The 21,736-nt window shown below is 40.4% G+C and overlaps 1 protein-coding gene across 1 annotated transcript; it reads left to right on the top strand.

Annotated features, from left to right (window-relative positions):
- Positions 1-268: 268 nt before the first annotated feature.
- On the top strand, positions 269-21,413 carry NELFCD (negative elongation factor complex member C/D). Its single transcript, XM_075176799.1, has 15 exons — positions 269-389; positions 3,129-3,241; positions 3,574-3,683; positions 4,717-4,826; positions 5,359-5,466; positions 5,585-5,737; positions 5,974-6,104; positions 7,112-7,277; positions 9,325-9,459; positions 17,185-17,324; positions 17,407-17,521; positions 18,350-18,445; positions 20,240-20,380; positions 20,466-20,595; positions 21,196-21,413. The coding sequence occupies exons 1-15, from the start codon at positions 318-320 to the stop codon at positions 21,228-21,230; spliced, it is 1,755 nt and encodes a 584-aa protein (XP_075032900.1). The 5' UTR covers positions 269-317; the 3' UTR covers positions 21,231-21,413.
- The last annotated feature ends 323 nt before the right edge of the window (positions 21,414-21,736 follow it).

Here is a 21,736-nt window from a genome sequence, read left to right as displayed (position 1 = left end):
TTCCTAACTGATGTACTGCATTGGGCATCCAAAATAAATAAATCTAGCACTGGCAAAGAATGATTATCCTGGGGCTCCGCGGCTGACTGAGACCCTCTATTGCTTGAAATTTCCAGTTGTCTGCTATAACGGGTCTACACCGTATGAACCTTACAGACTTGTGGTCTTCAAAAAAATGGCCGGGTCTGGTCTCACTAGCAGACACATTTATCATGCGCTAGTATTTCTGTTTCCGCTGAGTGATAACGTCATCTAGTTGCGCCAGGAAGCTGCGGACAGTCTACAGAGGAAGGCGGGGGACCCCGAATGTCGGGAGGATGGATCCCGAGTTCTTCATAGGGGGATCCGGCGGTGGGGGCATTGTTGGAGACTGGGAGGAAAGAGGAGGGGTGAGTGCGATGGTTGGGGTCCGTATAGGCGAGCGGTGCCGGCTCTCACACGATGTGGCTGCAGCTAATGGGGAGACAGGTCTAGTGCAGCTGGGACAGAGATGTCATGGCCAGTTAGAGATATTACAAGTTTCTCCTGGACTGGAGCTGTCTGCATAGCGGGACTTAATAAAGTATTTAGAACATCCTCGGAAATGACGAGACTGAGGTTATTTGCTTCATTAATTCATACGCCAGTTTATTCAGAATTCTTTATTTGTTAATGAGTACATTAAGTTGGATCACTGATTTCATAGCAGAGTATTGCAGAGATACATACAACCCACTTGTATTTAGCCTCGCTCAGCGTTGTTTTGGGCATCTAAACAATGGGCACAGGAGCAGTTTTCACCAATTTGAATAAGTAGCTTTAAGCTGGGTACACACTACAGAATTTTCCACCAACTTTTTATGCCGATCGATGTTCCGATTGCTCGGTCCATGGACTGCATACACACTAGCCTTGTTTAGGACGATAAAGGTAAGAGCGGACGTCCCTTTAGCGACTTTTTACAGCCATGTTGTCGTGAGCAATGACTAATTTCGTACTCATTGTTGTGGATCGGTCGGAAGTTTATACACACTACACAACGAAAACGAGATTGGAACAAAAATATTAAACGGTACGACCAACCAAATGAGGCGACAATCGTCCATTTGGGCAGACTTTCGACCATCGTGTCACTGCACACACTGACCCGACTTTTGAACGAGCGGTCGTATGTCGGCTGATTGAGCCGATTATTGGATGAAAACTGTGTAGTGTGTACCCAGCTTTAGTTTTTCAGTTTGGACCAACAATCCAACAGCAGAAATCAAGATAGAGTGGTCCCTTACATAAAACCTACTTGTATTTAGCCGACTTGACAAGGTTTTATGCATTTTATTGGGTGACACATGGGCCTTTTTTTTTTTACTCTTTTTTTTTTTTAAACGACTTATTTATTAAAGTGTGCTTTATAAATGTAGGGTGTAATACATAATACAAACATTATCTTGGAGAATCAGTGCATGAAAGACATCTCAATAGTAGTAGGTATATCACATTAACAAGCTGTATTATCGTTGATGGGATACACGTGAGCCATCCCAAAAATCTCCCTACATGATTCAAAGATGAATTGAAGGTTCTTGAGGACATAAATGGTTTTTATACCAGATAGTATGACTTCCAGATCTGTGACTTAACTGGTACCAAAATAATCTCAATACAGCTTTCAGGTTTAAAGAAAAACCTTTGCGTATGTTTTCTTTCTTCAATTAAGTTTCTATGCAATCCATGCAAGATATGTGGAAAAGCTTTTCCTGAAACATGGAAATAGAAGGTGGGTATTCTAGACCCATGTCTGGAGCACACTTTTTCTTGCCACTGCTTAAACTGCTGCCTTTTAATGTAAAGATTCCTGGAATTGCCCATTCCCCAGGGTCAAGGGGAGGTTGTTTACCAAATAGTTATTAGAGTCCAGAATTGTTTGATTGGTGAACATTCCCACAGGCAGTTGGTAAGATCCAGCCTAGGAAAGCCACATTTCAAGCATGAATGCCAGTCCTTTTTATGTAACATCGATAAACAGACAAGCAAGTCCTACGGGAAACATCTAGGAACATTTCCACATATGTCACCGTTGGAAGGATTCTGATAGATTCTGCTGTGGCATGCAGTAGGGTATCAATTGAATGTTGTAGTCACTTTATCATTCCTGATTTCCATTTTGCATAATCAAATTATTCCAGGAAGGTATAGTGGATTGAGGTCACCTTGTTGGTTGGGCCAATCGTGCTGTGAAAGCATCTTTGCTACACTACTAGTGTAGTGATGGAGTGGTACAAAAACCAGATTAAAGGGTTCGATTGCTTCATATTTGCAACATGCTTCAGCAAACATCAGAGGTTTTTTTTATTTGTAGTCTATTTAGGAATTGACCAAAAGAATTGTCTACCACGCCATCCGGAAAACCTGGGTTTCCCAATAGGGGAGATGTATATAGACATACGGGTTGTTTATAGCAATGTCTCAACATATGTCATAGCCAGCTTGTGGATTTTAGAAGGGATTATCAAGCATGTGTCTAGGTAAGTCTTGGTCATGTAAATGGAGGAATGCTAGTAGGTTTATTTCATGGAGAAAACTTTGCTTCAAAGTCCCTAAGGTATCTCAAATGCACTGCCTGATTGTACAGCTGTATTTATCCCAGCATTAGATTTGGTTTGTTGGAGTCAGATAAGAACTATTTTGAGGTTTCTTATTGCCCCAGATAAGCCTATGGCATATTGAGTCTATGGCTGAGATATTTGAGTGTTAATACTAGTAATGTTTGAAAGGGTTAAATTATATCGTTCTCTAAATTATAAGTTCATTTTTATTTTCCCCAGGTAGGACCCCACACAACCCCCTGTCTGCTCATGTCATCAATGGCTTTTGTCCATTTGTTAATTGTGTCTGTGTGCATCCTTAAAAGAAAGATCTAGTGCTCTTTTCTCCTTTTAAAATTTAATTGGTTAAAAGTTTTACTGGGTGGAAATAAGGCTTTGTGTACGCTATATCATTACATTTAATTAAGTACATCCTTTTCATATGTTTTTAATTCTTAAAATTCAAAACAAAGCAAACAAAATACTATTAAAATACAGGACAAAGGGAAACAAAATACTGATGGGCCTGTTTTCTTGGTTGTTTTTGTGTGGCTTGTGTTATAACAGGATGAAGAGTATGGGGAAGCAGAGGATGATGCCGAAGTACAACAGGAGTGTCTGCAGAAATTGTCTAGTCGCGACTATATTATGGAACCTGCTATATTTAACACCTTAAAGAGGTTAGAACTACTCAAGTACATTTTAGCAACTAATTTTTATATACCAGATTGTGTTGCAACTAAATATCTTACACAAACGCACACACACACACACGGAAATGCAAATAATTAGACAAACACTGTTTGAAAGCATAATCTTATCAAAACTGTAAGCTCCTAAGCACCACCTGTGGAATAGTGCGGAGTATAATAGTCAGCAAATATGCAAAGTCAATATCGTACTATATTGACGTATATTTTAATGAACCTTTAATACTTCATTTCAACCATTTGTCTTTCTGTGTTGAACTGCTCTTTGTAAATATGATAACCTCTGTATTTAATGGCTGCAGGTATTTCCAGGCAGGAGGATCTCCAGAGAATGTTATTCAGCTTCTGTCAGAGAGCTACACTGCTGTGGCACAGACTGTGAATTTGTTGGCAGAATGGCTTATCCATTCAGGTACTTGAGGTTACATTACAGCTTATCAAATGCTTATGACCCTATGTTGGGGCTGAGCCAACATGAAATGAACTAACATGAGGATTGAGGGGAGGGATAGTATAAGAGCAGAATGGAGCATCCAATTTTAAGCGATTTGCATAGAGTATACTCTGATCATTGCGCGTATATTGTGGTGTTTTGTGTAACAAGTGCATTATGACACACCACCTAATTACATGATCGTAACATTGACATATATGTGTCAATGAAAGGCACATTTGATTCATTTTATGTGGTTTTGGTTCTTTAACATTTGAGCATGAAAAAGTACAAGTTTATATGCAAACAATCTGACACGTTAAAAAAATGAAATCATAAATAACAGCACAAAAAACATTAATGGAAACATGAAAATATTTCTCAAGTAACCCCCTGGGACCCCTTGTCCAAGTGTCCAGGGAGCCTCTGATTGTAAAACATTTAACTTTTTCTAGCCACTGGAGAAAGACAAAAATCTAATTTCAAGGGAGGCAAAGGATGACAATTGAGAGTTTTTCTGCAAAGTTACATTCAATGTTCAATGTATAATGCTTTATGGTTAGTTTTGAAGCATCCAGTCTTCCCAACATGGGCAAAACAATACAGAAATCAGAAAACTGGATGGCCAAGTTAATCAATAATTAATGACTATACGTCACAGTAGGAGTTTAAATGAGACATTTTCATGTTTCTTATGTATTTGGTTCTGATATTTTTATGCTGTTTTATAAAAAAAAATTGTGTTTGCATATGAATTTCATTTATTTTTATATGGATTTCCTTTTTCATATGTTTAAGCTTTATTTTTATGTAAATTTGTTTTGGTCCTAATGAGTTATCAATTTTGCTATTCATTGCCACGTTGGTGTTCTGTGCATGTGACTAATAGTTATGTCATAACGCCTCTGTTGTCGCATGATCACTGGTATCGTTATTTGTAGCTTTTACACTTCCAGTAATGCATGTTCCAAAAATTCCTCTATGTCTGCATCAGAAGTTTAATTTATTTCAGGCGTGGAACCTGTTCAAGTACAGGAGACTGTGGAAAACCACCTGAAAAGCTTGCTGATTAAACACTTTGACCCACGAAAAGCAGATTCCATCTTTACAGAGGAAGGAGAGGTAATGACCATTTTTACTTCCAATCTCTCCTAAATGCGCTCTAGAGAATAAACGCTGACATTCGGGATAACATTAAAGGCCATCCCATTTTCTGTGCCATGGGTAAGTCCTGATTGAACAACACCAAAATCACCTCTTTGGTGTGGCTATAGTTCTTTATAGTATTCCATTATGTTGTTGATATAAAGGTTTGGCAAGAGTTAATGGGAGCGCTGTCTCAATTGCACACTCCATTGCACTCCATACTTTGTCGAGGTCAGATTTTGTCATGGATCCCCTCTGGCGGGTAGAAATTCCTACTGCGTAGATTTGGGAAGGTGGGGGAGGGGGGCTATATTTAAATTTGATACTTTTAATACCAAAATTCTATTTTTCAATTGTCTGTTCGACCTTCCACACTAATAATTAATATGGTCATGTCTTGCTTTGAGTGCCAATAGTCCCACTCCAGCAATCTATTGAACACTTGTTTTGGGAAGGTGCAATTTCTTGAGCAGCTCACAATGGAGTATACACTTATTTTGGTTTACAGACTCCGGCCTGGCTGGAGCAGATGATTGCGCACACCACATGGAGAGATCTTTTTTATAAGCTTGCGGAGGCTCATCCAGACTGCCTGATGTTGAACTTCACTGTAAAGGTGAGCTATCTGCAAGCTTAGAGGATGAGAGGACTTCAATCAGTTGTAGTGACAAAATAAGAGTGCAATACAAGAATGCTTAAAGAGGTTTAATCACTGATTGTTTTTTATCTTCTAGCTGATTTCCGATGCCGGATATCAAGGAGAAATCACCAGTGTCTCCACAGCTTGTCAGCAGCTAGAAGTGTTCTCCAGGGTGCTCCGTACCTCCCTGGCCACCATACTGGATGGAGGAGAGGAGAACCTTGAAAAAAACCTGCCAGAGTTTGCTGTATGTGTGGGAGCTCTTTGGTTTTTCATTTCTCTATGTTCAAACTCCAACTCCTTTTTATTGTCTCACCCTATCTTTGCTGTACTTTCTAAATCCGAATTGAACTACCTATTTCTCACCAGTTGTGAAGCTACAAGTCTCGGCATGTGCTGCAGCCAAAAGCCTGGCCATATTTTGGCCTTGTTGTTCCACATCAGCAGATAAACCACAGGTTACGCTGTTTTCTCTCTTTGCAGAAAATGGTCTGCCATGGGGAACACACATACTTGTTTGCTCAAGCGATTATGTCTATATTGGCGCAGGAGGAGCAGGGAGGATCCGCCATGCGCAGGATTGCACAGGAAGTGCAAAGATACGCTCATGAAAAGTAAGGATGATCAGTTAGTTCATTAACTTCTCAAAGCCTTAATAGACTTGGTGTAAAGCTAATATGCTCAGTCCAACTCATCCTTACCTGATAGAGCTATTGTTATATAATGTAGGGGCATATATGTCTACTGTTCTGCATGTATCTGTGTAGGAAACATGCTTTTGTTCTTAGCATCCAAATAGACTATCATTTTTCTATTACAGTTTAAAACATAAAAGCAAACATCTGGTTTTTATTTGCTATGGACAAGACCATCCTTTCTACACAGTTGGTTGTGGAAAAAGATTTTTATACTCCTGGTTGTATGTATATCGTATGTCAATGGAGAATGGAAATAAACTGTGGTTAGCATTTCAGCCTTGCAGCACCAGGGCTTTAGGTGTGATTCCAGTGAAGGTGCTGGTTCATTCTGGGACATGAGCAGATGATTACAGAGAGGGACATCCAATGGGAAATATAAGATCAGAGATTTTCATCCAGTGTTCTTTAATTATGGAAATGCAATAACAAAATCATTCAGTATATGCTTTAGATAGGCCATGTAACTACTGGAACCTTTTATACCCATATGTACTGTGTGTAAATGAGATATGTGTTTATTAAACATGTATGTGTGGTCTCCATACCTAATCAAAAGCTGATCCTATTGGATCCAGTTTAATTGGGCAAGATAAATAACCAGATTATTATCCATGCTCAATGTATTGGAGCATTGTTAATCCAGGAAGTAAAGCACTCATGCAAGGCTTTGCCATTTGGCTGTGCAGCAAAAACCCCAAACTGATCAGGGGAATTTTACCTAATATGAACTTTGCCGAATCGGTGACTGATTTGTTCAGCTCCAGTGGCTATGCCAGCTCACACATCATATGGGCATCATCAGTGTGCAGGTCCCTGACAGTACATCTAAACTACCTGATCATTTGAGGCCAATACATAAATCATTCCAAATAGCACAAGAAGGAAATATTACATATATTAAATCATTATATTGTGTTTTTTAGGGGCCATGATGCCAGTCAAATAACTCTTGCATTGGGTACTGCTGCATCCTACCCTCGGGCGTGTCAGGCACTTGGTGCAATGTTGTCCAAAGGAGCATTGAACCCAGCAGACATTACTGTGCTGTATAAGATGTTTACAAGTATGGACTCTCCTCCCGTGGAGCTGGTGAGATATATCTGTGGTGTGGACTGCTGGATATCTTGTATGACCTTTTGTGCCACTTTTGAATGTTTGTTAGAATGTACTCTTCCTCACCAGCACTCAGTTATGTCAATATTAATAATAATCTTGCTTTAACACATGTCAATAATGTTCTTGCACATCTTGTTTGTGCCAGGAATCTGCCAGCAACATTATATATTGAGGTTGTTTTTAGAATGTAAATGCATCTCTTGATTGAATTCTCTTTTTAAACCTTAAGTACGTCACTACTAGCAAGGGAAGTTCACTACCCCATCTTTCACCTTCTTGTCTTTTTATCCATGTAGATTATAACCATTTTATTATGGTTTAAAAAAAAAAAAAGAGATGTAACATTGTATTTGATGTACCATTATCGTAATAGGGTCCAATTTCATTGAAGATATATGCACAAGAAGTGACTTTAGTTTTAAGGTCTTATAGAGGATGCTTTTTGTTAGAGGTTTTTTCATCTTTAGTTTCTAAAACTTCCCGTCACACACACTTCCTGCACAGTAAATCATTTAGAATCCGTACAGTTTGCTCTGCGCTGCAGGTTTCCAGTACTTGCTATTGGTGAGGTTCCTGTGCTGGGTAGCTTCAGGGAGGAATGACAGCTGGCTCCAGAAGTCAGCAATTTCTAGCCCTTCATCGGATCCAGAATCTGTTCAGTAGCGGTCCCCACTAGTAGAACCAAAACCCCACAACATTCAACAGATGTCTGGTGTTTCAGGAGGGACATCATTGAAGTACTTAGAGGGCTGGGAGGAAGGTAAAATTTGAAGAAAAAAAAAACGCATTTTAAATGTGTTTTGATTTTGTTTGTTTGTCTTACTTTTTATTTGTAAAAGCAATGACAATACAGGTCATGAAATACGTTAAATGTGTTTAACAAAAGAACAAGGAAGTGGCAGGGACAAGGCAATTACAGCAAAAAGGAAAGTGAGCGTATTGGAGGCCCGTGGTGTGTACGACTTGCCTGTGTCCTAGCGTTGTCCTATAATGGTGCAGTACAGAGAACTAAAATAGTGAAACCGTGTAGTGTCGGGAACATATGAGAGGGAGAGAGGCTGCCCGTTTTTTTGGGTTAGGAGGGAGAGGACCAGGGGTGGGTGGAGGGTAGGAACTAGTACTAGGAAGGTGTGCCCCCAGTTAGGGGGTCACCAAAATAGTTTTAAGTATGAGGGGGGGGTGTTGGGTAAATGAAGGAGTAAAAGGGGGAGAGCAGACACAGCAACATCGGGGGCAAAAGTGAAGGGCAGTACGACAGAGTGAGAAAGAGCCCAAAATTGGGGAGTAAGCAGAAAACAACAAGGGAGTTAGGGGATGCCAGACTACCGCCATTGTACACACACCAGGGGCCCCACACTTTATGAAAGGCAGAAACAGTGTCACAGAGGGGGCTCATGACATTCCATGGAGGCAGTGTGCCAGGTTCTGTTAATAACAGCAGTTCTAGAAGGCTGCAAGGCTCTGTCTTCCAAACGCTGGCTGCCTGGAGTTTAATTGCGTTGTATATGTGATTGATAAGCTTATCAGATGATGTGGCAACCTCTCTAACAGGTTAACAAAGTAACACTTATAAATAATCCTTAGGCAATATAGGTAATCAAGACGTCATCCCAAAATCTAGATATGAGTCAGCAGTCCTACCATATATGGAGGAAGGTGTATTTGGCTTTTTTTATATACATATCCTCCCTCCACTAGCAAACTGCCTGAAGAATACAGTTATTTCTGTGCTTTGAACAAAGTCATAAATTCTGGATCCATAATAATTCCAGACGATAAATATAATTAATGTTAAAAATGTTAGAAATACAAAAAAGTAGTGATGGTATACTTCCTAAATCTATGTTTAAGCATAGATTAGGGGGCATATTTTTATATTTTGATTGTCCCTTTTAATCTGTTTTAGAACTCACTGCTAAATCTATTCTATAACTAATGTATTTTTTACATTACCTGGCTACATACCTGTTTACTGCTACGTATACTTGACAACATTGCTTAATCTTTGCTCTCTACCTAGATCCGTGTTCCTGCTTTTTTGGACCTTTTCATGCAGTCACTCTTTAAACCAGGAGCCAAGATAAACCAAGACCATAAACACAAGTACATCCACATCTTGGCCTATGCATCCAGTGTGGTGGAGACTTGGAAAAAGGTGCAGTATGTCCTGCTATTGGCTTGTTAGTCACATTGGTGGAATAATGTACTTTGCTGTAGTAAGCAAAGGGGATTTAAAAGCCAACTTTATGAAAAAAAACTGGCTTGGGGAATAAGTCATGGTTCTTTAATGCTAGTCGTTTCTGAGATCTTGTAGGAGCTTGACTTTCCATGTCAGTAAATTCACTGAACATTTACAAGCATGCTGGTTCGATATCAAACATGACATGACCTATTCATACTATATAGATAAATTCACCCCTGCCATGCATGGATGACTCTCATGGATCAGCAAATCATTGAGGATTACAATTCAGTAGTTGGCTTTATTGTTACTTTCTACTAAAGGGACTCAATTATTTGTTTAAAGGGACTGGTTTGGACACACACTATGTTTATGTCCTGTGCACCACATTAATCCCTCCATGTTTAATGTTGGATGAGGTGGGGGACTCATCCCTCCTGTTACATGAAGCAATGTTTAGCACTGTGAGCTTGTAGTGTGGAAGGATTCAGTCTGTCCAGTATTCTATAATTGCGCTCATCACAGTGTCTATTCTACTCCTCTGAAGAAGGCTGGATGGATTGCTATGTGACTATGTTTCCTAGTTATCAGGTAACACATTGACCCATGGGGAAAGAAACACAGGGACTGGTGGTATAATCAAGTAAAGGTTGGTTTGTCCATACAGAAAAGGATTATTTTGTATCTCATGACAATTTGGCCACAGGGGCACTGTTCTTTTTGAGTGTGTGTATAATATATGTGTGTGTGTGTGTGTGTGTATAATATATATATATATATATATATATATATATATATATATATATATATATATATATATATATATATATATATATATATATATATATATATATTATATACATCCATTCCTATGAATCACCTGTACAGACACTCATGCCTGTTGTATCGGCTGACAGCACAGTGCATCACTTCCGGTAACTCACTAGTTTCACCTGTTAGACTGCTGTAGACAGAGAGGGGGGTAATCCGGAGTATGGATCTGTCCTGGAGGAGAGGACTATGGACTCGGGTCTTAGTGCTGGTAATGGGTGTCCCCGGGGTTCTCCCCATAGACCAAGGATCGTGTAAAGTGGGAGGGGGCTATTGATCGTGGAGATGCCTCCATTTTGTTGGAGGACCTGAGACTCACAGATAATGGCACACGGTCTTGTGTAGTGAGGAACCCACCAGATGTCCATGGAAAAGTGCCTCAGATGAAATTAACAGTCACTTTGGAAAGGCTCTCCTTTAAATTTAAACACAGTCATCTTGCTGTCTGCTCTGATCTTCATTCCCTCTGCCTTGGTCTCCCTAATACTACTGATAAGGATGAAAAAGACGATCCATAGGGACAGATTCAGGAACCAGAAATTTAAAAAGTCTCCTATTGAAGACTCCCCAGAGATTCAGATGGTTACTGAGAAGACACATTGGTAATCTTATGTGATTGGACATATATGGACTAACCATGAAGGTGACGTACACAATGGAGTGAAGGAGTGCATTTACATGGACTTTCTGTGATCCAAAATTTTAGGAATTTCCGAAGCAAGGAATTGTTTTCATATCAAAAGCTTTCTAACACAACAGTAGAAAAAGGTTATTGGGTATGAACTTGAAATGGTAAAGCATCACATGTGATATTATTCTTATGTCTTTATCTCTGATATAAATTCTTTATTAGACAATTGTAGCTATATCAAAAATATTTGCTGTTTTGAAATCTTGAAAAGATCTTACTTTAAACTTTAGTTTATTAAATGCCTCCTGTACCCTTTAAAAAATAGTTATGCAACTCTGTTTAATGTAGTATAGGGACCGGCCCATGTTACGTTGTTTTGTGCCTGCTGCTCTAAAGTTGCCTGTTATGGGAAATTATTACATCACACATAATGTACATAGTGAGGTTTACACAAGTTCAATCTTCTCTAATTCTAGCTGTGTTGGTCCAGAAAAAACAACTTCTAGACATTTAACTTACAACTTGACCTCACAATGGAGAGGACGGGGAGGGAGTGGAGGATCTCACGCCGCTCCTCCTCAACCTCCCCTCTCTACCATGTCCTACACTGGCTCCCTTTCCCCTACAGGATCCTTTTCAAACTCCTCACCACCAATTACAAAGCTCTCTCCCAGTCTACTGCCCCTTATATCTCTAACCTCCTCTCCATTCACACTCCGGCCCGCTCCCTGTGCACAGCCAATGACCGTCACCTCTTTTCCATTCTGATCACCTCTTCCCACTCTAGAATCCAGGACTTCTCCCAAGCTGTCCCCCTGCACTGGAACGACCTCCCTCGTTCCATCCGTCTCTCTCCCAACCTGGGCTCCTTCAAACGGGCATTTAAAACCCACCTGTTCCTTAAAGCCTACCAACCATCCACCTAACCCCTCATCCACTCTTCTCGTTCTCCCTCTCTCCCCTGGCTTCACTGGCTCCCTTTCGTGCCTGTTTTTGCTTAACTCTCCCTTAGGATGTAAGCTCTTATGAGCAGGGCCCCCCCTCCCCTCCTGTCTCCATACCGGTTCTTCTGCTCTGCCTTTACTCCATGTGTCTCCCTGGAGTTCCTGAAGCATTGGTACTTTGTGTTTATTGTGCTGTACTTTGTCACCCTGTTTTGTACTACTGTTTGTACTGTGTACGGCGCTGGTTTAGGGATGTGCACCGGCCACTTTTGGTGTCGTGTTTTGGATTCAGATTTGCTTGAGGTTTTGGTTCGGATTTAGTTTGAAAAAAACATAAGTGTTAAAATCAATTTTTTTGGTTTATTTTCACTCCTACGCTATTCTTAACCTCAATAACATTCAATAACAATCATTTCCACTAATTCCCAGTCTATTCTGCAGAATCAGTGAACTTTGTAATATTGCAGTACCAATGGACTTATACTGCAGGATTGTTTTTGGATATTTTTTTTTTAATTTCTTTTTTTTTTATAATTTTTATTTTTTTTTATAACTTTTTTTACATTTTTTTGTGCTGTGCTGTGCTGTGTCCTTCTAAGGGCATTGTTATTTCCACAGCACAGCACGAGATATTGCAGGACAGAGGACCACCTAACACAACCTCCCTCTACCCTGATCAATTCCCGAGTGAAGATGGCGGCGGCTAGCGGGGAATTTATAGGATCCGAGTATCGCAAGATCCGACAGCGGGATTATGACTCGGAGCCTCGGTTTCATTTTTGCAATTGGCGGGAATACCCGGATCTGTCTCGGATCCGGGTGGGCTCGGATTTCAGATATCCGAGCCCGCTCATCTCATATATATATATATATATATATATATATATATATATATATATATATATATATATATTATTTATGTTTCACTTGGTGCACTAGTCCACTCTCTTATGGTGATGTATTTGCATGATCTATTCTGTCCGGAATAGATTATTATTAATATCCTCAATTTATAGAAAGGCAACATGTTACGTAGCACTGTATGTTGAGGGGATTGTAATGTAAAGAAATGATGTGCAATTATTATTATTATTGTCGTAGATTTGTGAGGCACCACAGTGCTCGGCAGCGCCGTACAGTAGGGAAACTAGTACATACATATAACAGGGACATACAAGGTAGACAAAATAAATGCAGACATGAAATCAAAGAGTATGGAGGACCCTGCTCATTAGAGAACTTACATTCTAAATGAAAGAGGGCACAGCTGAAACAAGAGGAGCTGGTGTGGCTTAGAGTGGAGATTGGGATAGTTGTGAGGGTGCATTAGTGTGAATAGTGTTATCGAGGATAAGGTCACTTCTAAAAAAAAAAAAAAAAGATATGTGTTTTTAAAGAGCTTTTAAAGATTTGAATGCTGTGGGCAAGTCTGATTAAGCGTGATAGGGAATTCCATATGTGGGGAGCAGCATGGGAGAAGTCTTGTAGGTGGGAACGAGAGGTGGTTACCAGCCGAGACAAGGCGAGGTCAGAGGTAGATCTAAGAGTGCGGTGTCAAGACGGGAGATGATGAGAGAATGGATAAGAGTTTTGGTAGCATTTTGAGTAAGAAAAGGGCGTATTCTGGCAATGTTTTTAATGTGGAGTCGACAGGACTGGGAGAGAGTCTGGATTTGAGGAATAAAGCAGAGGGTGGAGTAAAGTGAGGCAGCGGGCTTGGGAGAGACTGAGGAAATTGTGCTGCTATTGACAGTGAGGGAGATTTGAGGGCAGGTGGTGACTCTGGCAGGAGGGAAGATAATAAGCTCTGTTTTGTACATGTTCAGCTTTAGGTAGCGTTGGGACATCCATGTGGAGATAGCAGAAAGACAGTTGGTTGCACGAGATATAGATATGGGTGTCATCAGCGTAGTGGTGGCATTGGAGGCCAACTGAGCGAATTAGTGCCCCAAGAGAAGAGGTATGCAATGAAATAAGTAAAGGGCCAAGAACAGAGCCTTCTGGGACCCAAACAGAGAGTGGGAGTGGAGGGGAGGATGTGCCAGAGGTAGAAACACTAAAGGAGCGCTTTGATGGGTAGAAAGTGAACCAGGAAAGCACTGTCACGAAAGCCAATGGAGTGAAGGGTGCGTAGGAGAAGAGAGCATCAAAAGCAGCAGAAAGGTCTAGGAGAATGAGTATGGAGAAATTACCATTAGACTTTGCACTAAGTAGATCCTTGATCACATTTGTGGGAGCAGTTTCAGTGGAATGTTGGGAGCGGAAGCCTGATTGCAGAGAGTCGACAATGGAATGAGAGGAGAGAAAGTGAGACAGGCGTTTGTACACTAATCGCTCAAGTAATTTGGAGGCAAAGAGGAGGAGTGAAATGGAGTGGTAGTTGGCGAGAGAGGCTGGATCGAGAGATGGTTTCTTTAGAATAGATGAGATGAGCGCATGTTTAAAGGGGGATGGAAATGTGCCAGTGGAGAGAGACCGGTTGAAGAGGTGACTTAGAGGTGGGCATGTAGTGGAGGAGAGGGAGCGTAGAAGTTGGGAGGGAATAAGGACGAGTGGACAGGTGGTAGGGTGAGATGATAAAATGAGTGCAGAGACTTCGTCTTCAGTTACTGGAGTGAATGAATTAAGGGTAAATTGGAGAGTGTAGGTAAAGGTGGGTAGAGCGAGTGGAATTTGTCATGAGGAAATATCTTGTCGAATGATGTAAATTTTGTCTTTGAAATAGGTGGCAAAATCATGGGCAGAGAAGTGAGTTGAAGGTGGCAAAGAGGCAACGTGAGTTAGAAGACTTGGATGGATATTAGAGATTTGGAGAATGATTGTTTGGCAATTGAAAGGGCAGTGCTGTAAGATGAAAGGAGGACATCGGGATAGGAACGAGGTTTCCTCCAGTGGCGCTCTGCAGTGCAGGAGCACTTTTGCAGTTAGCAGGTCTGTTTGTTGTGCCATCGCTGGGGTTTGGATCGTCAGAGACTATATGTAGTAGCTGGAGCTGCAATTTCTAGTGCTGAAGTAAATGGCAGTCTAATTAGGATAGGACAATGCAGTCATTGGAGAAATTAGTTGTTTTGGTGAAAATGAGAAGTGGATTGGGTTAAGAGTACTTGGGTTTCGTTGTGTTCGTGTGTATTTGGATGCAGAGGGAAGGGCATGAAGTAAGGTGATGCTGAAGGAAAGGAGGATGTGGTTGGATAGTGGTGAGGCTAAATTGGAGAAACTAGAGATGGAGCAGTAGCTGGAGAAGTCAAGGGAGTGCCCATCACAGTGGGTGGGAGATGAGGTCCATTGGGAGAGACCAAAGGAGGAAGTAAGTGAAAGACTTTTATTGGCAGAGGAGACAGTGGGATTATCAATGGGAATGTTGCCTCGTATAAGTGTAGGCAGGTCAAAGGATGGGAAATAAGTGAGCCAGGCAGCAAAGTTGTCAAGGAATTGGGAAACTTGCCCTGGGGTGCGATAAATGACAGCAGCACGAAGGTGGAGAGGATAAAGTAGACTGATAGTGTGGACTCCAAAGGAAGAAAATGAGAGGGAGGGTTAAGTGGGTATGACTTTCAAGGTGTAGCTTGGAGAGAGTAAAATGCCTACTCCACCACCTTGTCTGTTTCCAGCTCTGGGAGTGTGGCTGAGGGAGAGCCCCCCATAGGAGAGAGCTGCAGGGGATATACTGTGAGAGGAGGCGAGCCAAGTTTCTGTAATGGCAAGGAGGTTGAGGGATTTAGAAATGAATAGATCATGGATGGATGTAAGCGAGTTACAAACCTATTTGGTGTTCTATAGTGCACAGGAGAAGGGAAGAGAGGATAGTGGAGATATGTGGATAAGGTTGGCATGATTGGACGTTCGGGATGGATGGAAAGGTTTGGGTTGGAGCATGAGCAGATTATGGGGATTGTACGGGGCCCGGGGTTAGGCGAGAGATCACCAACAGCCATGAGAAGGAACAGGGTGAGAAAGAGGACATGCGAGGAGGATTTGTGGGTGTAAGGTTTATTTCTGTTTATGTAGGCTGGGCAGTGTGGTGGGTGCAGGAGACAAAACATTTCTTGTATACAGACGTGAGGAGGGAAATAGTGAAGCCGAAATTATATTCGGCAAGGGAGGAATAGGATGATGGAGAAAGAAAAGGGGTTTGGAGAGAAGTATGATGACAGTAAATAGGAGACACTAAATTGAGTAGGTGCATGATAGAGAGATGTGAATGAATGTGTATTAGGTAGGTAATGAGAGAGTGGGAAGGAACAATTGATCCAAATTGTGTGGGGCAATGAAAGAGGTGAAAGATACTTTACCGCCCCCTGGCTAGGGTTAATGGACTAGGCAGTTTCTGCCACTCTGGCACAATGAGGTCCAGGAAGATGCTGACAGTTGGGTGTGGAGGATCCAGCAGCCAAACAGAGATGGTAACAGCGATCACAACTGAGCTCAGTGAGTAGCTGAACATATGTTGAAACAGCAATCACAGTTGAGCTCTGTGGGTCCCACAGCTGTACCGAGATGGTAGTTCTGTTGATCCCATAACAGGCTTGTTTTCCCTTAAGAAGTTGATCGTCAGCGCCGATGTGACATTTACAAACAGTATCTAGAAATATCCAAACGTTATATTTGTGAGAATAAGGAAAAGTGGGAGCTTGGGCTAGGATCTGAGCCAGGGTACAGCTTACTCCAACTGTCGTCCACATGACATGAAACAGAAGGTAAAGGTGGCCTTACCCAAACAAGCTTGAAGTATTGGCAACAATTGATACATACAAGAGAGGAATCAGAATTGTAGCTGGTAGTGCAGAAAGTGTGTATGGATACTGCAAGGCAGATGCATTTTCAGCCACCAGTATTAAAGTAGTCATTGGTGACTAGCATTTTGTACAGCTACAGGTGGTGTGATACTGTTGGAATGAGGAGAGGCAGTTCACATTTTTATTTATTTACTTTAGTGCTCAGTTGTTTTTTATTTTTACTGGTTTGTAAATGTACAGTTTAATGGAAGCCGTTCTGGGCGGAGACTATATGTCAATGTCCTCCTTAGAGGAGATGCGACATTATGAAATTGTAAGAAGTGTTAAAGGATAAAATAACATTTTACAACACAAGATTCTGATTAACCCTTGGTTGTCGCATTAGATTACATTAAGTGAAAACCTCCATTAGTGACCAGGAAAGTTAATTAAAATTTTTGTCATCGCACTGTGCTATACATGCTGTATAAACATAATAAAAAAGAGAAGTCAATCTCGGGGTCACCTTTCAGTTGTTTCTTTGCTCCAGTCATCTGATTGTTGTGTATTATTGCAGAATAAGAGAGTGAATATTAACAAGGATGAACTGAAATCTACATCCAAAGCAGTGGAGACCGTCCATAACCTGTGCTGTAATGAAAACAAGGGAGCATCAGAACTTGTTGCAGAACTCAGCACATTGTATCAATGTATCAGGTGAGTGGTAATGTTGCTGCCATTTGACGGGAGGAGAGTGGTGAGAAGATGTTTGATAATCTCTTTTATGTTTCTCCACTAGGTTCCCAGTTGTGGCGATGGGTGTTTTAAAGTGGGTAGATTGGACAGTATCAGAGCCCCGTTATTTCCAGCTACAGACAGATCACACACCTGTACACTTGGCCTTGCTGGATGAGGTAACCTTGCGATGCAAAGTGTTTGTGACCAAGGAACACTTGTATGTTCCAGAAATATTTCATTTTAAAGCCAAAATATACAGGACTATGTTAAATATCATAATAGTTTGTCCAAGAATTCCACTAGGCATGCATGCAAAAAGCTTCTTTATTAAACAAAGTTTAATACACCAGTCCCCAGAATACTGCATATTACCATTTGGTAGAAGTTGTACAATAGATTAATCTAATTTTAAAGTAAAAGTGAGTTTTTATTTCACCAGGCGAGATCACATAATGGTCGTTATAGGTTTTTCTGTTCCCATTACTAATAGGTAACATTCATTTTACACTGAATCTAATAGATTGGCTTCCTGTGCTCATCTCTGTCATGTCCATGTGACTCCCTATGATGACATCACAGAATTTCCTTTGCTAATACCTGCATTCTTTTTCTGGTTGTTATAGATGTGGGTTATACTGACATTTAGTCCTATCCACCTTCTCTTGAATGAGGTTTCCTCATGCTGTTGTCCTGTACAGCGACATTTTTTATTTTGCTGAACTTTAATTCAATAATCCTTTTATTTAAAGGTGTTGTCATGCATAGCCAATAGAAAGAGGGCTCCTACCATTTCCAGGCGTTCCCTCTGCACCTGAGACAGCTCTTATACAGACTAGGTGCTGGTGGGTTTGGTCCGTCTTAAGTGCTTCGTTGAAGCGATATATATACGGCTTGGACAACTCTCTTAAATTGTATAGCAAGTAGCCAGTATGTGTGTCCATGGAAAATTATTTTCGATTGTTTTTTTTCTGAATTCATCACTAATTTCTACCCTGTTGTTGCAGATCAGTACTTGTCACCAGCTTCTACACCCGCAGGTCCTGCAGCTGCTTATTAAACTCTTTGAAACTGAACACTCACAGCTGGATGTTATGGAGCAGGTAGGTGTACATTGGACAGGTGCCGTATCCAACATGTTTCTTTATCTAACCTATTAGATATGTTTATCTAAGCGGTCATATTTTATAGTTCAGTTTTTCTAACTATACCAAAACCTAATATCTGCTCTGGGTTATGCCATGTTAAACATATCAAGAATGTTTTTAACTATTCACTTGTGCTTTTTTATAGCAGGTTCCCATTATAATGACTTAGTAATTAGCTCAGGCTTGGAAAAATATTATCTTAGTTACTTTATTATTAAACTCGGCAACCGGTGGCCCTGCAGGCCTTCACCTACAGCCCCCAGCTCTATGCCACAGGTCTGCCTTTTGTTCTGCTTTATATCATAATACAAAGGGGAGCATCCTACTTGTGCATCTCATGACCTGCTCACAGTGAGGTCACGCAGCACATGGAATAGGAGGGGGACTGCAGTGTGCTCTGACCAAGTAGTTCCTTTGCCACTTCCAGACTGAAGGGAAACAATTTATAGGCTGTCATTACTAAAATTAATTTAAATGATTATATTAGTGACAAATTGGTTAGGTTACTAGTTTTAGTTTTGGGTAGTTACTGATACTCACACTGAGTGGTGGTATTTGGCATGAAATTGCACATGTAAATGTCACTTGTATATAGGATAGGTCACCAAACAGTTCTCTGATCATTTCACAGCACAAGCTCCCAGTGAAATGTTTTTATATATGTCTGTTTTCTTTTATTATAGTTTTGTTAGACCGTAGGAAATGATGTATTCTCTTATACTTTCTGTTTTTTTTTCATATAAATTATATAACTTAGAACTAATTTTGGTTTAAAAATTAAAATGAAACAAGAAAAAGTCCCAGACAGTAACACTTGTGGATCAGTATCTATACACATTTTTCCAAACTGCACAGTATGCGCATGTTAGGTATAGACTTAAACACTTGTCACTTTCTCATGGAGTAAGTACGAGACTTGGTACTGAATTAGGTGGAGATGTACAAAGAGGGGACTGTTTGCATTGCAGTGATTACACTAGTGGAATAAGGACACCAACGCTCCGTGTGATAAGGAAATGGGACTGGATGTAACATCAATGAGCAGTGGGAGCAGGTAGAGGGATTGCAGACAGCACAAGCAGAGCAACTAATAATAATAGTCTGATTATGTAATGTGCTCATGTCAGAACACGCAATAGATAAGGATGTTTTGCACAACTGACTATAGTAAAACTAGAAGCAGTAAAGTTTTGCAGTGTTGTGTATCTCCCCTGACAGCATAGCACTATTCCTATACCATCACACCAATACCCTTATCTCCTTCTCTTTCTTGCTCTCCTGTGTTACCTCCAACACTGGCATGTATTCATGGTAATATCTGTAAGACTCGGGTTGCAAGCTTGGACTCAGTACAGTTAATGAATGAGTTGATGAGTACTCTCAACTAGAGAATAGCGAGGTGGGCAGTTGAACACTGTGTATACAGTTGTAATCCCTGTCTTTTGCGTGTGTTTTATAGTGGTCTTATTAAAGGGTTTGTGCCAAAGTAAATGTTCCCTTATGTGTCAGTCTGTGCTTCTGTATGTGTTAAAATGAATCTGTATACATCAATTGAATTTTTTTTTTTTTTTTTACCTGTGGATAACTACAGAGCAAAACTCTTTTTGGAGGGGGGTTCACCCAAGAACTTGCCCAGTTTTCTCTAGATAGAAACCTCTGTTGTGTTTTCTCAGATCCCATTGGTAAATGGGTAATTTCTTAATTCTTTCGTCTCCCTGAAAAGTCCTCCTGTGCTTCCTTCTAATTTAGCTGGAGCTGAAGAAGACTTTACTGGACAGAATGGTTCATCTGTTGAGTCGAGGTTATGTTCTGCCCGTTGTCACTTATATCCGCAAGTGCTTGGAGAAACTAGACACAGACATCTCGCTCATACGATACTTTGTTACAGAGGTGGGTTCTAATCATGTATTTCACAATCCATTCCCTGTCTCTTACATTTTGATCACCATTTTTGCAACCTCAATTCTCTAACCAGGTCTTGGATGTCATTGCTCCACCCTACACCTCAGACTTTGTGCAACTCTTCCTCCCCATCCTAGAGAACGAAAGCATAGCTGGCACCATTAAAACTGAAGGAGAACATGATCCTGTGACAGAGTTTATAGGTAGGAAACCACCAAACACCAACGCCAGTTTGATTTCTGTTTTGTTACCTGGGATAACTTTAAAATGCAAAGTCGTCTATGTACAGTGGAAGCAGCCATATTGAAGTACTCTTGAGAATGCTGCCTATCAACTCGTTGGGAAGTGTGATCAAAGCACTATGAGTATCAGTGATGGTGCCTGTTCCTAGTGGATGTATAGGCTGCATTCTCAGTGATGTCCCTGGTTCCTAGTGAATCTCACAAGTGTTGGTAAAGACCACAAATTAGGACCTGTAATAACATTATATTAGGGTGTTGGCATCTGTTGGTTAAATCCTGGATGTCTCAAATTTTTTAGATATATTTTTTATTAGGAGAACAAAGAATTTAAGAATAGTAAGAAACTGGAAATGTCTGTCAGTTGTGTTTTCCCAATAATGTGGAATATCATTTTCAACACTAGGGGGTGTCTTAAAGCTTTTTATTTAAATTGTCATGGCACTATTAATAGACTTAATTCTTATTTGAAGCAACACTTTTTTTTTTTATTTCTGAAATTAGCATTTGATTATTTGTGGTATGGATACTAGTTTTAATATTAATTTAACTTTTCTGTTTAAGCTCACTGCAAATCCAAATTCATTATGATAAACTGAGCGGCTGGTGAAAGGAGCGATATCCTGGACCCCAAGTGAGAGGCATCTTCTCGTCTGTGGGATATTTTACCCTGTTAGAAATTGTGTATATAAACATCTTGCTTTTTGATTTGTACTTTTTAGTCTGATTTATTTTAAATATTTGTCTTTTGCAAACAAATACAAAATGTTATTTTAAAAATAGCTGATTGTATCTCTTTACGACAAGATATTTTATTTGTGTTTTGAATGTTCTAGGTAGACATGGTTCTATATAGCTTCTACTTGGCTGACCCTGTATGTTTCATGTATTTCACAAATTTACTATCTGGATAGAGTATGCTCAGTAGATGAGCCTGTGTGTCTTGAGTGAGTTGGAAGTTGTTGCGTTTGTATGTGTGTCTTTCCTTAGGCTGCTTATGTTGGACACAATCATCGGGTTGTGTATGTTGGACACAAGTGGCTTTGTGCTTTTTTTTTTTTTTTTTCTTTCTTTTTTTTTTGTACATACAACTCTGAATGTTCTG

This window comes from Mixophyes fleayi, chromosome 6 (genome assembly GCF_038048845.1).
Source record: "Mixophyes fleayi isolate aMixFle1 chromosome 6, aMixFle1.hap1, whole genome shotgun sequence".
Lineage (NCBI taxonomy): Eukaryota > Metazoa > Chordata > Amphibia > Anura > Limnodynastidae > Mixophyes > Mixophyes fleayi.
This window is presented reverse-complemented; position numbering and strand designations above follow the sequence as displayed.